Consider the following 17862-nt stretch of genomic DNA (forward strand, 5'->3'; position numbering starts at 1 on the left):
AAGCCTTTAAATGTCACTTTAAGCTGTATAGAAGTGTCTTGAAAAATATCTAGTCAAATATTATTTACTGTCATCATGGCAAAGATAAAACAAATCAGTTATTAGACATGAGTTATTAAAACTATTATGTTTAGAAATGTGTAGAAAAAATCTTCTCTCCCTTAACAGAAATTGGGGAAAACAATAAACAGGGGGGCTAATAATTCAGGAGGTTTAATAATTCTGACTTCATCTGTATAATCATATATTTAGTTTGGCTCTTGTGACTCCATACAAAAAAAAATAAATAAATAAATAAATAAACATTAAAATTAAAATAAAGACAGTAAACATTAACATGTTTATATAAAAATGAACTCTTTTTAATGGTGTATTTGACGATCCATTGTTGAAATGATGAGAAAAATACCCAGAGCAGATGAACTGGATGTAATGGATAAACGCACCGATTCAACAGTGCTGCTCACCAACAAACACACACATTCTTTCAGAAAGAGCTGAAGTCACTTTTTGAGTGCGGAAAAATACTCCACAGCAGCAGATCAAGGCAAATGGCCATAGTTATATTTTAGAGACCGTCGAGTCTTGAAAAGATACAATTCTTAACTCAATTGTGCTGCATTCTCAGCAATGCCACAAGGGACGCTATAGCAGGCTTTAGCATACACTACTGGTCATGTTTCTCTTTCAGGCTAACCACTGTCATGGTGAACTACAGTTTGTATAGAGTCTAATTGAGCAAGTAAGTATAAATTAAACCATTTACATATTTATAGCACATTACTTGAATTAATAACACTTAATTAAAAGACATTTTGAAGAAGTAGGTTTGTCAGTGCCACTGTAGAGTATGTTTCCCACATAACAATTGACAGTTGGATGCAGTGACCATTTTGAAAATCACACCAATCCTCTACTCTGATTGGCTGGACACCATTGTTGCATTAAGACTGAGAAACACTTGGTCACTGAACTATTTTGCAATGAGACCAACATTACTACAACCCACACAGGGTTTTCCATTAAGAGCAAATCAGCTGAAGTAAATGACAGCATCACATTGAGATATTAATAAAGGACTGTCTTTTTTTATAGGTCATTCATGATAAGACATTTGCTCCCGTATAACGTAACAACACTCTAGGTTTGGTTAAATATGCAGTAAGTGAAGAGTAGTCTGTCTTTTACGGTTACTGAGAAAACAAATTCCTATTGCAAAAGCGGCAATTAAAGTAAAAAAAAAAAAAAACGTCCCTCATAATACCTTACGAGTCAGTTAAACAGGAAGGACACATTTCCAGTGGGGTAAAACATCCTGATACCTTATTCACATACTGTTTTGAAGAATAGTTCACTCAAAAATGACAATTCTGTCATTATTTACTTACTATAATGTCAATCCACATGACTTCCTGCAAAGTAAATAGATCAGGGGTGTTCAAACTGGAGGACCGGTGTCCTGCTGAGTTTAGCTCTAACTTGATTCAACACACCTGCCAGGAAGTTTCTAGTATGTCTAGTAAGAGCTTGACTAGCTGGTTCAAGTGTGTTTGATTAGGGTTGGAGCTAAATTCTGCAGGACATTGGCCCTCCAGGGCCGAGTTTGGACACCCCTGTATTAGATTCTGTTATGCAGAATATTTATGCTGCTCTTTTGTTTAAATTGCCGAAGATGACAGCCCAGCTAACTTAGTTTTACTTAATTTTAGATATACTCCTTGTTCTAAAGCCATAATAAATTAATTTATCATAAAGATACGAAGAGTTTAGATGCAAAAACCTGCCAAAAAGGGCCATCTAAAACTTTGAGACTCTTTTATTTATTTTCACTTATTTCACATTAAAGACAATGAAAATAATGTATTAATTGACATAAAAAGGGGAATTACTCAACTTGTGCACAGGAGCTTGAGAAAATGCTAATTTTAGGAGAATAATTCAGTTGGTACTTGGAGGTTTTTGCATCTGAACTCTTCATACTTTTCATGAAATCAAATATTTCTGTCCCTCCAGTAAAAAACTATATACCCAAAACATCAAAACATTAATATTAAAAAATAAATCCATATCAAATATGTGGTGTAATCTAAGTCTTCTAAAGCTTAAGCAAGCTCACTTGATGTGTGAGAACCAATGAGATCTTGCGGTTCATCTTCGGCAAGAACCAATAAGGTTTGTCTTTGTACATCAAGTGGATATGGCTGGGTTTCTGTTTATGCTTGCTGATCAATGTTTAATTATAATTAAAAGCCAAAATTTCCATCTAACGAATTTGGTTACACTCAAGTTAATTTATATTTTGACCTCTATGAAGCACCATGGTTTTAGCTCTAGAGTAGGGTTGTCAGAAGTATCAAATTCGGTACTAATTGGTAATGAAATTTAAAAACAGTAATTTTTTTGCTGACATTTGAGTGCGTTCTTAAACAAGCCTGATTGGCCATTGTGCTCACAGTCGTTTATCAGCTAGTCATGTTGAGCAGCTGAACACAATGGCCAATCAGCTGCTTGTGCTCAACAGTGCTCAAATGTTAGCAAATGGATGTTTTTAAAATTTCAGTACCGATTGGTACCGAATTCTTGACTTTTGACAAACCTATCATACAGACTTCTTCAGAAGGTAAAGAAATCTCTTAGATTTCATGAACTTGTCTTCCTTTGTGTACTGAAGATAAAGGAATGTCTTTGGAATGACATGAGGGTGAGTAAATAATGACAATTTTTAATTTAGTGTTTAACCAACCCTTTACATTGGAATACACAGCATACTATTATGATAATCCATTTTACTAACACAATACTTTTATGGTGTTTTCCCTTTTAACTTCATTAAATGGAAAGCATTCTACAATATATTTCGTTTTTTTTTTTTCAACCAAACAGGTTGAGTAAATAATTTCATAACTTGCATTTCTCAATGTGAACTATTCCTTTAACAAACGACCCAGAGTTAACAGAGGTTTGCATAAGGGAGACATTTGACATAATTCTTGTCCCCTTACCGACAATAGCTTCAGTCCCTGAGGACCATGGCAAGAGATTGGTCATGAAACCCACACTCATGCACATCCGTAAAGAAAAAAGCAACAACATTGAAATATGCTTGCATACCTAAAACAGTCATCCTTAATAGAATGCTTAAAATCTCAAACACACAGTCATCTCCCATGCACCCGCATACTGAATAATGAGTAGTCTCTGGGAATTGGGAATGGTGGTGACATTTATAAAGGCTGCGTTTGCTTCTTTCTCCTACTCTTGCGCTTCTTGAGCCCCCCCACCACACACACACACATACAGACACACAAACACACACAGACAGACTCTAGGATGCTCCTGTTATTGACTGACACACAGGCATCATTATCGAGTCAATCGCATTTAGAGAGCACAACTTCACTCAGAAACGCAGAGCCCATCCTTATTAAGTGTAAAATAAGACACAGTTTCCTCTTTGGATCTCCACCAGCTTCCCTTTAGATGTGAGACAAGAGCCATGACTTGGCTACCAAGAAATGGCCAGGATTGTGTGCTTACAACAACCCAAAATTTGTCTCGGCCATCAATATAACATAAGACATCTGTCAGATTAGACGAACAAACCACCTCTCACATTCGGTAAGGTTATATTAGTACACTTAGCTCACGGGATTTTCTCGTACAGTATGCTGAAAGCTTAAATAATGGCTATGGTCCACGCGTTGTCTGTCCGTCCGTCGAAATTTGCAACCAACGTGCAAATGCACACACACACACACACACACACACAAAAATAGGACAATAGAACAGACCTCTTCAAGTCATCACTGATTATGAATAAAAGCTAATAAATTGCATCCAATAAGTGTTAGGCAGCTCTGTTGGTCTCAGTGCTGTGAGTTTACCTCTTTGCGGGACGACAAAAATCCCTTTTAAAAATAATAAGACCATAACAAACCAAAAAATAAAGAGACAGACCGTTATCGTCACAAAGTCATGGCTGAAATGGCAGCAGACGTTGAAGCAAATACCGCTGTACAATTTCATTCGGTCATTCTTTTTTAAAATCTGCAGTGAATATAATTCCGATAATTTTTTATGTAGGTTTTTTTTTTTTGTATCTTTCTCTTACTTCCGTAAAAGTCTTCACCTAGTTTTAAGTTCAGTGCTTTAAGTTAGTTACATTTCTGACCTGGCGTGCAAAGTCTTCAGGCTACCAACCAAGAGTGCGCCAATTGTCCTGCATATGGAGTTCGACTTGGACTATCGATCCCACAGAGCAAAGAAGGGGGGGAGGGCCGTATTTTAATGGTGGCGCTTTAAAGTTTCATCTCCTTCTCGTTCGCCTATTTAATTTGACTAGGAGATCACAGCCTTATCCTCCTCGTCAACCTTTAATTTTCCGTCTCCCTCCCCCCAGCACTGCTACCAGCGGTTGATAATGTGATTCATATAGTCCTCCGTGGGCAATCGAGATCCTTCGGACTCTGGCGCGTCATCCCTGAAAGTAGAGTCGGAACTGGACGTCCGCCGAAAGGGAAAAAGAGGCTGGTTCTTTAGGCGCTGCTCTCTTCGCTCCAGTTGCCGCTTGTACATGTAGCGCTGCTGGAAAAGATCCCTGGCGTAGTCGTATAACTGCATGTCCAGGTCGTTGAGCTCCTCGATACGCTGTATCGTGTCATTATCGAGGTCAACACCGGCAGCCCGCGTGCTGTTATACTGCATGAAGGGCCGGATGAACTTGAGACGGAAGGTCCGTTCGAACAAATACTGCGTTTTCCGCTGGAACTCCGTCAAGCCAAAGAAGGCCATGTCTCGTAGGTTCTTCTTGGCTGACTCAAGTAGCACCTGCGCCCGCTTCTTTTCCGGGATAAAGGACATGTTGTAGCAGCCCACCAGGCTGAGGTCGGCCAGCATGCGCACCTGTCGGTTATTCGCCAGGTTGTATGGACAGTCCATGAACTGCTGTAACGTGCACCCTGACCAGTCGGTGCCCTCGTAGCAGGGGGGTAACTCCTCCGGCGTAGGTGTTCGTCCATCGCACATGTGCAGGGAGGTTTTCCATGTGGCCCCTCGCTGTACGTGTCTCCACTCGCTCAGGTAGCGGGACACAGGGTCCCGTAAGAGTGTGATGTAGTAGAACTTCCTGCAAATTGACAAAAAAAAAAAAAAGAGAAATGGTTAGGACACAAATTTGAATATATGATTTAAAGAAATCTGCAATTTCATGTCTGTCCACTTTTCAAATGACTATTTGGTATTTACTGTCTTCCCAGCATGCACACAACATCATAAGACATTAATATTAGATTAATAATTAGGTTAATATTAGGATTTAGGTTGTTGTTGTTGTGTGACTTAAATTTAATGTCTGGCCAGGGTCTAGGGATAACGTTATTTTGACGACAAATAACATCAAATGACATTGACATTTGGTTGATTTTAGGAAAAGTGACCAATAGTGTGTTGAAAGTGACCAAAAACCAACGTCGAGCCAATATCTTAAACCACCATCATATTGACGACACATACTGACATTTATTCGTATGGCAAACAAAATCCAATGTCATACAATGTCAGTCTGTTATCATGTTGATGTCCTGTTCCTGCTGGATTGAGACACTTATGACAAAAAGTCATCATACATTTTTTGTTTACAAAAATATTTGTAAAAACATGTATATTTAGATGTACACACACACACACACACACACACACACACACACACACACACACACACACACACACACACACACACACACACACACACACACACACACAAAATTGCACCATTAATAGTAAAAGTTATCATTTGAACTACATTTACTCTGGATTAAATGCAGTGATTGTTGTGATTGTTATTAATTATTTATCAATGTGTGCTATTTATAGATTTTATTTTTAATTAATGTTTCTTTGTTATCATTAATCAAAATTATTAACTTCGCATTCCTTGCTTTACTTCCAGTTCCAATTCATTTGGATGTTACAGAAAAAACAATTTCTGAAGCATTGGCCACAAGGTGGCACTGTATTAAATACATTTGTGCTTCTGCTTTGACATTTCTGTCTAAGTAAATATACAAACAAACAAATAAACTCAATTTCATCATTAAAGCAAATAATAAAAAAAAAACAAAAAAACAAATTTACATTTATCAACAAACTCCACTGCCACAACTTGCTGTAATTTTCCTGATGTTTCCCCTTATTTCCTTGATTTCCCCCAGTGCTTATAACAACTAGTTGAGTAATCATTCAACCAGCCCACTGACTAGTCAATTATTTTGATTTTTTTTAAACAGCGGGGACAAAAAAATGCTGACAAGACTGTGACTTTAACATTTTCTGCACATGTATTTTTTATTGGTTTTATTGACTCATTAAAACGCAAGCAGTGTATAAATTTCTCCCCATAAACTTGAACTCCAGCTACATTTTTCACATCATAAATGTCTGTACTGCAGTAAAAGACCAACCACAGCAACACGGTAGTCTTTTACTGGTAGGTAAGTATCATAATTCCTCTCGCCTCAAGCATAAAAATTATTTCGGCGCACATGAACACAAGCGGTCATAAAGGAGAACTGAACTGTAGAGCTCTTGATTCTGATATGCTTCAGTGAGACTTCATAATGCAGATGAAAAGAGCATAACCCGTCCCACATCACCTCTCTTCCATTCTGAACCTGCACTTCAACACCAAATTAGCAAATTTCTTGGATGTGTCCCTCTTGTGCACTTGAGCGTACATGGTGCAGAATGAATCAGACATTAGTTTAGAGAACGGCACAGACTTATTTATTTTAACAGCTCTCTGAGATGCATGAACCTACTCATCTGTGAAACACAAGTCAACCACAAGCTCGCACATTATGTACAGCATTGACCCTGAGGGGAAATGAATAGAAAATTCTACAAATATTCTCTCTTAATCAGCATATTTGGTTTGTTTACTTGTAAGAAACCATGTAAACATCCTAAAAAATAACATTTTACTTCTCTCATCTGCAAATCCATATTTCTAATCAGTATCACAAACACTGAAACATCGTTGAGTTTGAAGAGAGATTTTTTTTTTCTCATCTAAACATCCTTAAAAAAAAAAGATTTGTTTATCTGAAAAGCAAGACTGCCTTAAGTGCACACAAATTAATAATGGTTTTGCTAACCATGGCTTACCCATGACATTTGCATTAAACCAATACCTGTCAACATTGGGATGTAAAAATATGGGATAGCCAGAACCCCCACCCCCCACCAAAACAACAACAACAAAAACCTCAAACTCACCCAGAAGAACTCCCAAAGTGAACCCAAACTCCTTAATCTGTTCGTTCAGAGGAGCTCAATTCTACATAAGCATAGTTAAAACCAAAATGTTGGTAGGAAATTAGCTTCAAATAATAGAATACATCACAAACATTAGAAATTTGAAAATAAAATAAAAGGTTTAGCCTATTAAAAACAATAGCCTACTCAGAAATTACATCAAGTCATAACATTTCGCTTACTTTTTATTCACTGTATTTAAACACTGATTAAAGTTACTTTAGTTATTTAGTGAAGAGCAGCAAATCTCTCATATTGATCCAATGTTTTGTTTGATAACAGAGCTGTCACTTAAGGAATCCACAGATCTATATTGATAGCATTCGATTGCTTTTGCAATTGTTTATGCTCAATTTAGACAAAATACTTGTGTTTAAAATAAAGCATGCCAGGATGGACATGTTTACATATTATTAAGTGTATTTGTCTGTTGAAAAACACACCCAAATCCAAAATTGTTAACTTTTTCTCCTCTTCAAATCGTGTGTACCAAAGCTGATCTGGGAACAGCGACGGTCGACGCATAGCTTTAAATAGAGATGAAGTTAAATTTTAATATTCATTTTAACATGCTTTCAAGCCAAAATAAAGCGAAAGCATAATTATCTTGAACAGCTCTTGTAATTATATCACATTTGAGATTGGCTCTTTGATGCTACTTTAACTTTCCATACAAAGATTAAAAAATCAGGAGAAATGCGGGAAAATACTTAAATGGGATGATAGCAGGATAGAATAGAAAAATACGGGAGAATCCTGGCAAAAACGGGCGAGTTGACAGGTATGAGTAAACCTACACTGTTTAAAAAATCCGTTATTTTACTTTTTTTTGTTTTTGGAAGCTGGGGTATGGAAATAAACGTAAAACAACGACCGTTAAATAACAGAAATTTACTGTAATTTAATTCGACATTATTGATTATTAATTTTAACGTGTTTAATTTTAACGATTAATTTTACGGCACCCCAGCTGCTGTGGATGATTATACAAGTGGTAATGTACTAAAAAAAACATGGAAACTGCTATTTTACTAAAAAAATCATGAATAATCTTTATAATGTTAGTAACACTGTATACTGTCAGTCAGCATTACCAATAAACACAGGAGTCCAGCTGCATCATTACATAAACTAGCAAAACTTTATATAACAAAACATTTATAGTGTATAAACATTTTGTTTCAGAATTTACTTAGAATGGAGAAAGATCATTTTTTTCCTTAAATTAAGTCTAATATTCTATTGCAACAAGCTACATGCTAACTCTGAAATTGTAAACAAATGCCTTTGTAATTTATTTTATTTCCTGTTTTTACCAGCATTATTTTGCAGAGTAAATGCTTGGTCACACTTTATTTTGATTTTTCGTTTGTTGAATATAATGCATCTACATGTCAACTAATTCTCATTAGAGTATAAGTAGACTGTTGGGTTGGGTTTAGTTGACATGTACTTGCAAAGTTTCTAATAGTTATGCCGTTGAAGGAGCAGTATCAACAGATATTAAGCAGACAGCCTACTAATATTCAAATGCGCCATCCAAATTAAGTAATAAAGTGTTACCAAATACTTTTACAAAATCTCAAAATGAAGGGTAGCTCAATATGCTATGGTAACAAGCTACATGCTAAATCTGAATTTGTAAACAAAATAATATTATTTCCTATTTTCATCAGCATTATTCTGCAGAGTAAATGCTTTTATAAACACTCTTGTCTCAGAATGAAGGCTAATATGCTATCCTTACAAGCTACATGCAAACTCCAAAGTTGTAAACAAAGGCCTCTGTAAATCATTTAATATCCTATTGTTATCAGCATTATTTTCAAGAGTAAATGGTTTTATACACACTCTGTCTCAGAATGAAGGCTAATATGCTATCCTTACAAGCTACATGCTAACTCCAAAGTTGTAAAGGAAAGCCTGTGTAAATCATTTTATTTCCTCTTGGTATCAGCATTATTTAGCAAACCAAATGCTTTTATAAACACTCCGTCTCACTACTCTCTGACACATATGGTTATTTCTCACACACACACAGAGTCCAAAATCTGCCAAAAGATTCAGTGTTTATTCTCTGTCACACACGGTTCAATATCCTAGTGTGTCAGAGCGGCTTCTGTGAAGAAGCCAGCGTTAAACACTTTCATCACACTCTATCTCACTATTTCTTTGGGAACATCACTCTTTTCTTGTTCTGTTATCTATCAGCTTCATGCTCAGATCTATCTCAGGCAGATGATAGCTTTGGAAATACAAAACAAAGAGAAAAAACAAGACATGAAGAATATGGGGATGTTTTTGTTAAGGATGCAGGACATATTGGTGATCTTATCTGTTTTGGACAACAATAATGCTTTTTCAATCTCCTATTGATCTCCTTTTTGATATTAATACATTGTATAATATAATATAATATAATATAATATAATATAATACAATATAATATAATATAATATAATAAGTAATATAATATAATATAATACAATATAATATAATATAATTAATATTATATAAATAATATTATATAATTAATATTATATATATATATATATATATATATATATATATATATATATATATATATATATATATATATATATATATATATATATATAACTCTTCTGAAGTTCAATATCTGGATGCAGCATTTATGATGCAAGCTGAGATTGCATCACTCAACGATGCAATGCCCGACACAATGCACTCAACTGGAGCGAGTGACGTCACTGTGAGGGGTAGGGTTAGGTGACCCCATTAAAAGCACTGGATGCAGCCCAGATTGCACTGCACCACGTCTGCATCCAGACCCCTCTCCTAGAGTTACCACATTGGAAGTTGTTGCATAAATTTAAATATAAATATGTCTAAAACATTTTTTGTTAATTTAGTCAATTGGATTTTTTATTTCAAATAAAATTAATTGAATTGAAATGAAATGCCATGAGCATCAGATGCTGAAAGCACTATGAGCCTCACACATGCTCTGGTATTTGTGCATATGTGTGTAACAGACATGCACGCACAATAGCTATCAAAACCGAACCCACTGAGCATGTGGCCATTGGCATGATGCAGTTGAAATATCTCATATGGAGCCAACAAGCACAGAAAAGGCTTAAAAAGCACACAAACAGTGCAGCGCTCTGACTGATGGCTCGTGTCAAATCAAATAAGCTGAGCTGTTCTGATCTACAGCAGCACTCAGCATAATTCTAGCCTCAGAAAGACAGCCAAAAATATTTCAATATCAATAGTAATTCAGAATTTTTGGATTGCTTTACACAAAAAAAAAAATGGTTCATTCAAATTTATTGTTGTTTTTTTTTGTAATTATTTGTGACATTTATGAGTTCTGTGTGAAGCTGGTTTAAAGTAGAACTATACCTTTTTGTGATAAAAGTTTTAAATATTTATACTGCGATAAAGCTATCGCACTGTAATAATTTATTTCTTTAAAAAATATTAATAATTGTAAAAAAAATTACTACAAAAAATTTATAAATTCCTGTAAAATAAGAATAATATTCTTCCTTTAAAATTACAAGACTGGTATTATATTGACATATCAGACAGACCTTTATCATGTGATTTTTATTTTTATTTTTTATATTTATTACAAATATACAGTCCCCGACAAAAGTCTTGTTGCTTGTGCACAAATTGACCTGAAGTGCCACTGAAATATATTTCAAACCAAGATTTTTCACAAGAAATGACTCTTTTTAATCCCAACAGCTTTTGTAATAATGTTTCAGTGCAGGGAAATGAACAATTTAGTGATAAATGTTTCCCATAATCTATGGTTTCTCTGTCGCAGATCCATCGATTGAACCACGTTAGTTAATTAGTTTGTTATAATGTAAAACGCCCATAAAGATGCTCTACATGGGGTGGTAATAACTAATTTCTTTATGCAAATTAGATTGTTTTATATGCACATGCATTAAAAAAATTCAATATTAGTTTTGGTAAAAATATACACTCGCTTTTCATATTAATTAAAATTTATGTAAATGGCACATAGAGGGTCTATGTTTCCTTTACAAATATTATTGAGAATATTCCATAGTCTATTTTAAATTAACATAAAATCACTTACAAAAGCTAACACATATCCTAATATCATAAATAAATAAATAAATAAATAATGAGGCTATTTATTACAAAAAGAAATGTAATATTTATTAGGAAATTGGAAAAAATCCTACTTAAAAAAAACAATTAATAATATTAATGATGACGACAATGATGGTTATTATTATTATTACAATTATTATTATTATTAAGTAGGATATTGTTTACTATCATAATTTTTTTAAATTGTATCTACTTTTACAATTTAACACGTGGAAATCACAGCAGAAATATTCTAACCAACCGGCCCATCTCATATACAGTACAGATACTGAATAAAAAACATACTATAAATTAAAAGCATTAACACATGCTATGTTTTTTGTTTTCACAAGCTTTTGAGATGTAACATAAATTTCAAGGCTTTGTTCAAAATAACATCTATGTTTTCAAAGTGCACTGTGAAGTGAGCACAATTGTACACATAAAAATCGCTTAAACTGAAATGTAAAAATAGTTTGAAAGCAAATTACACCTAAGAATGATAACTTTAATGTTTATATATATATATATATATATATATATAATTCCGAGTTTAAATGTTAGAATGAAAAGGGCATAGGTGGAATAACTGGGAATAGAACACAACCAGGAACTATGTTTCTAACTACAGCTCCAGAGGTGTAGTTACCAGCATACAAGTTTGCGAAGCAGTTTGGGAATGTTCGTTGAAATGGCGGATTTGGGAAATGCCAAATCAACAAACTATGTTTTTAACGATGCAACCTGCAACCTTAGTTGGCTAACGAGGGTTTTCGGAAATGCACCCCAGAATAGTTTCTCAGATTGTGTCTCAAAATGGCCTCCATGGCCGAATCAGTGCCCAGACTTCATCAATAAATTGTATGAATCCTTGCCAAACCGCATGGATGCAGTCCTTAAAGCTCAAGGAAGTCATACAAGATATTAAATTTGGATCTCACAGCATTACTACTTAATTTGCTGACATATTTTTGTATTTGCAGTAAATTTGTTACATTTCTGTATAGGTGACAAAACATTTGTCTAGCCAAAACTTGACATTTCTGTCTTGATTATATAACAAATCTTTTTTTTCAGTGAAACAAATTTTTTTCAGACTACAGGTTAATAGCAGGTGTTTCTACCAAACAGATAAGCGACAAGACTTTTGCCAGGGACTGTATTTTGGGCAGCACAATATGACAAAATAAAATGAGTGTCATGTTTAAAAAAAAAAAAAATAATAATAATAAAAAAATACATTATTAACATTAATTATATTTTGTCACATTTTTTGCTGCCCGGCAAACTAGGGATGTAAAATAAACTGCACTATCTCTAATGATTTCTAATATTTAGTCCTATAAAAATCATCATCAACAAATGCATAGAGAGAGAAAGAGAGAAAAATGTAGTGTAGAACAAATTTACTGTATGACGTAACTATGATTATTTGATTGAGCAAAACACCAGCATTTAACCATCATTTCAGTCCAGAAATAAACATGGCCCAGTAAACCACCCTAATTTGGAAGCAGAGCACTTGCTCTTTTCCTCCTTGTTTCTTTGTTTTGTTTAATATATTCACTCCTGTTGCTTTACACGCTGAACGCCACACTATCCGATGACCTTTTTCCTCTGTTTTCAATCATCTTGTGTCTAAAGCCAAACTCCTCTGGGGCTTCGCTGGGTTCGTGAGCGGCTTACTAACATGCAGTTCCCGCTGCAGCCACTCGGTGGTGATATAAACAAAGAATTCACCGAGATGCACTTGGATGAAAAAAAGAGTCTCAGTATCAGTCATGTTTAAGTATACTCCACTGAAGCAGATTTACTAAAGGCACGGACAGTGTTGGGACCGTATGTAAAACAGGGAAAGAAAAAGAAAAGAGGGTAATGACGGGTCGGGTCATTGTCATTGTCATTGTCCTAGTAGTGCAACAGGGAAAATGACAGAAATTTGCTGGCACAAGCATATCACGGCTGCACACATGCAAACTAAACAAAACTTTTTCCTGTAGCAAAGTCCTTCCTGCATGGCCACGGACAAACAGAACTAGAAGAGGTCACAAAATAAAGTCAGGGTTATAGGGCTGCTTGTTATTGAAGAAAGGGCTAGAGAAAAGTGACATAATGATATTTAATTTAGTTTTTCTGCAATAAATATCCATAATGGGTAACGCTGTGGTGCATGATCGCCTCAAAGCAAGAAGGTCGCTGGTTTGAGCCTCGGCTGGGTCAGTTGGCATTTTTGTGTGGAGTTTGCATGTTCTCCCCATGTTTGTGTGGGTTTCCTCCGGGAGCTCCGGTTTCCCCCACAGTCCAAAGACATGCGGTGTAGGTGAATGGGTAAGTTAAATTGTTCGTAGTTTATGTGTGTGAACGAGAGTGTATGATTGTTTCCTGGAGATGGGTTGCAGCTGGAAGGGCATCCGCATTATTGTGAATTTAAAGTGATAATTGAAAAATAAACAAAATAGAAAACACACCACAACAACATTATTGTACTATAAAATAGAGCAATAAATTAAAAGTAATACTAACATATACATCTAAGTTTGATGAAGTTGATATATTGTGCGCAATCAGTTGAAGTCCGAATTATTAGCCCCCCTTTACATTTTTTTTTCTTTTAAAAAATATTTCCCAAATGATGTTTAACAGAGCAAGGAAATGTTCACAGTATGTCTGATAATATTTTTTCTTCTGGAGAAAGTCTAATTTGTTTAATTTCGGCTAGGATAAAAGCAGTAAAAATAAAAAAAATTAAGGTCAAAATTATTAGCACTTTTTGGCTATATTTTTTTTCAGATAGTCTAAAGAACAAACCATCAATATACAATAACATGCCTAATTACTCTAACCCGCCTTATTAACCTAGATAAGCCTTTAAAAAAATAAATCAGTTATTAGAAATGAGTTAATAAAACTATTATGTTTAGAAATGCTTTGAAAAAAAATATTTTCTCTGTTAAACAGAAATTTGGGGTGGGGGGTGGCTGGGTTGGGAGTAATAATTCAGGGAGGCTAATAACTCTGACTTCAACTATACATACTAATATAACATATATTGTCCAACACTCATTGAATAAACTAAATACTTAGGTCCTTAAACTGCACATCATCCTTGTCAACACAAGTGAAGAGAAAAACGACAGTTGTGTAATAACATAATTTAATAAACATGACCAATTTAATGCTGTGATTTTTTCAGACAAAGAAAAACAATGCATTGCTGCAGTAATTACCAAAATCATAAAACAATTTTGCTAAACAGTCTTTGTTAGTGTGTGTTTTTATTGTGCAAATGGGAGGAGGAGGACTCTGTCCATTAATATCAGCACCAGTGCCCTTCTGTATCGTAAATCTGACTGCGAGGGAATCTGGGGAAATCTGAGTCTCTCTGCAAAGCGTCATTTGAAATTTATGAGCAATTTCCTCAGTCACAAAAACAAACACCTGGAGGGAAGCAGTGCGGCAGAGTCACAACTCACAACAAAACACCCTCGCTCTACATCACTCAACCTCATACTGCCTCACTTCATCATTACAGTCTGCAAATCATGATAAAGACAATTGCTGAAACAGGTACAGTCCAACTCAAGACCTGATCCTAGCTCTAACCTTAATGTTCCGAGAGGTTGCTAGGTTATACGACATTTCTCAAACTGATGTTTCTGGCTTAGGAGACTGTATACTAACAAGAAGACTTTACTAGTTTATGTTGGCAGCTCCAAATAGCTAGCCTCCAATACAATCACGCCCATAATAACTTTTATCTGGGTCACGGCACCAATTTAACCCCTATGGTTCTACTCTCCTTGTTTCAAGGACAAATAAAACTATTTTTCCAGCATAAGAGGCACACTAATAAGGAAATTCATTAGTCAATCAATACTCTCTTTGTCAGTAAATTGTGCAAACTGACTATCGAGAGGGTCAAATATTCTCAATCAGTAATATTTGTTTGTGTAATACATATGCATGTCTCAGTAAGCCATATTCATATATTTAATTTAATTACATCTCATTTATTAATCACACTTATGGTTGGTGCCAATAGCCAAGTGGTTAGAGTGTCAACACAATACTAAGGTGCTCAAGATGACCTGAGTTCAATTCTTGGCTCAAGATGTTTTGCAGATCTTTCCCTTCTCTCTGCTCCCCACACTTATCTGTCTGTAATCTCCACTGTACATTAAAGGTCAACCCACCCCCCCCCCCACCCCCCCATCCCCCCATTTTAGGCTACATGTTGATACAAACATAGGCTTTCTTTTATTTCTGGGCTAGATGCATATGCAGTTTTACAAGAAAATTGTCTTTAAATGCTTACGGTGTCTATCATTGCCCTAAATCTGTTGGTTTCAGACCACTGACTGACTATTTTTCAGCATAGACTTCTAAACGCTTTCATGCATTCACAATGGTATGAACTGTTATACTACTAGCTAGTCTCCATTATGAACTCAGTTCTTTCTGAGGTCATAGCATCACGTTAAAACCTTGTGGTTTCACTCACCCCACACTGAGCAGGAGTTGAACCAGCGTTTAACGGGATGGAAGGCAAGTGCACTAACAAGAATGCTAAAGGTTGTTTTATCTTTTACTAGTCAGTAGCTTTGTCACTTGCTAGTATGCATCCTGAAGCCAATGCTCCTAGCAGCTGACTGAATACTTACTTCCATTCTTGTCCTGACACCAATTTAATCTCTCAGGATCTGCATACCCATTTCAGAATGGGATTCAAAGTGCAATTTTCAGCATGGAAGATAGGTGCACTAACAAGGACTCCAAAGACTGCAGCATTTTGTTAGAAAGCATGCCTTGGGCAGCTTCTACTAGCTGGCCTCCATTTTACACAGCCTTCTGAGCCTCACCCCCAAATATCATTCCCATTCAGGTTCCACTTTGAATGCGATCATCAGTGGAATTTCCACTATGGGAGATGTGCACACAAGCTTGTCCTCCAAAGACCACAGCCCTTGCTAGCCATAAGTTGTCTTCTTGGTTGCTAGTGTGCTTTTGAGACCAGGGAATTGAGGTTCATTTGAACAGCTCCTACTTGCTGGCCTCCATTAGAGTCTCACTCCCATCCAGTTCTTGGAATTAATGTAGATGTGAGTTCTGACAAGCTTGCTTATGTAACTCAAACAATATTTCCCTTCCTTTTATATCTGTGGCTTAAAGTCTATGTGAAATCCGAATCTTCAATGCTTACCTTTTTCTAGAGCCCATTATTATTATTTAGGTGAACAACAATTCTGTGTAAGTTAATCCACTTAAAAAGGGTTTGTTTTGATAATGTTTAATCAAATCTGACCATTTGCTTCCATGTTTTGAAAGCAGTCCTTTTCTGTTGACGTCAGTTTGACAGCTTCAAACACAATACTCTTACCCACGCCCCTCTTATCGTTAGTTTGCTAAGAGGAAATGATGCAAAAAAGAAAAAAGAAAGCCCCAACCCAATATTCAGTTTCAGTTAAATGTACATCAACATACTGAACAAAAAGTCTTGGCAACTTCCAGTTCACCCAGACTTTAATATTAGAAAGTGTTAGGGTTCTTTCACACTTCGATTGCCTGGTCCAAGCCCTGATTAAGCCCTAGTCTGATTGTACACTCTAGCCTCCTTCTTTGCTGGCTTGTTTTCCCATAGTCTTTTTTCCCGGTACATTTGTGTAATCAAGCTATTGTTGTGTGTACAGCTGTTGCTAGGTGTCCCGAAACCCAAGGCACCAAAATGGAAAGACGTATGCACATTGCGATCTCTTTGCTTTTACTGAATGTTTTGGTTTTGGTAACACACAGAGAGCTGTTTCTGTCAATCTGCTAAAAATTAATTAAGGAACATAACGCAATGTCAGCAGAAGTCATTTTTGGAGGACACAAGCAGAGATTATTACTGTGTTTGCACTGGCTCAGTCCTGCTTGTTACATACAGACATGATACACATACACACACACAAATGAACGTTAAAAAAAAAAAACATTTGTTGTAGTTGGCGGTTCACTTATGTTATTTGGTACGATTGCATTTATATCAGATGTAAACTGGACACCAGACCACCACTTTCAGCCAGACTTAAGTACGGTTTGCAGGTGCGCACCCGAGTTCAGAAGACATTGTTCACACTAGCTAAACGTACCGAACAGATGACAAATGAACCCGCGTGTGGACCAAAAAGTGCTAGTGTGAAACCACCAACAGTGTCTCAACTGAATCCCCAAACATTCCACCAAATAACATAACAGTCAATGATTATCCTTGATCTACCTCTGTCTCTAAATATTTTTGCTTCTACATCTGTAAGTAAATCTGAATTTTTACCCCTATATAATTTGTCATGAAACACATTTAGGGAGATAAACCCGTAAATTTAATATAATAGTCAAAAAACCGGTTTAAGAGAATTCATTTTGACATTAAACAAATCTTACATTACCCTTACA

The 17862-nt window shown here is 35.7% G+C and overlaps 1 protein-coding gene across 2 annotated transcripts in view; it reads right to left on the reverse strand.

Annotated features, from left to right (window-relative positions):
* Positions 1-336: 336 nt before the first annotated feature.
* The window catches only part of hs6st1a (heparan sulfate 6-O-sulfotransferase 1a), a 226416-nt gene continuing 208890 nt past the window's right edge, over positions 337-17862 (reverse strand). Inside the window, exon 2 of one of the 2 annotated variants that reach the window (NM_001430963.1) lies at positions 337-5125. In NM_001430963.1, the coding sequence (NP_001417892.1) occupies positions 4405-5125 (721 nt within the window). In that variant the 3' untranslated portion in view covers positions 337-4404. The remainder of the gene's footprint in view (positions 5126-17862) is intronic. The other variant, XM_073917263.1, reaches the window with a different exon arrangement.

The sequence above is a fragment of the Danio rerio genome, chromosome 2 (genome assembly GCF_049306965.1).
Source record: "Danio rerio strain Tuebingen ecotype United States chromosome 2, GRCz12tu, whole genome shotgun sequence".
NCBI classification, from domain to species: Eukaryota; Metazoa; Chordata; class Actinopteri; order Cypriniformes; family Danionidae; genus Danio; species Danio rerio.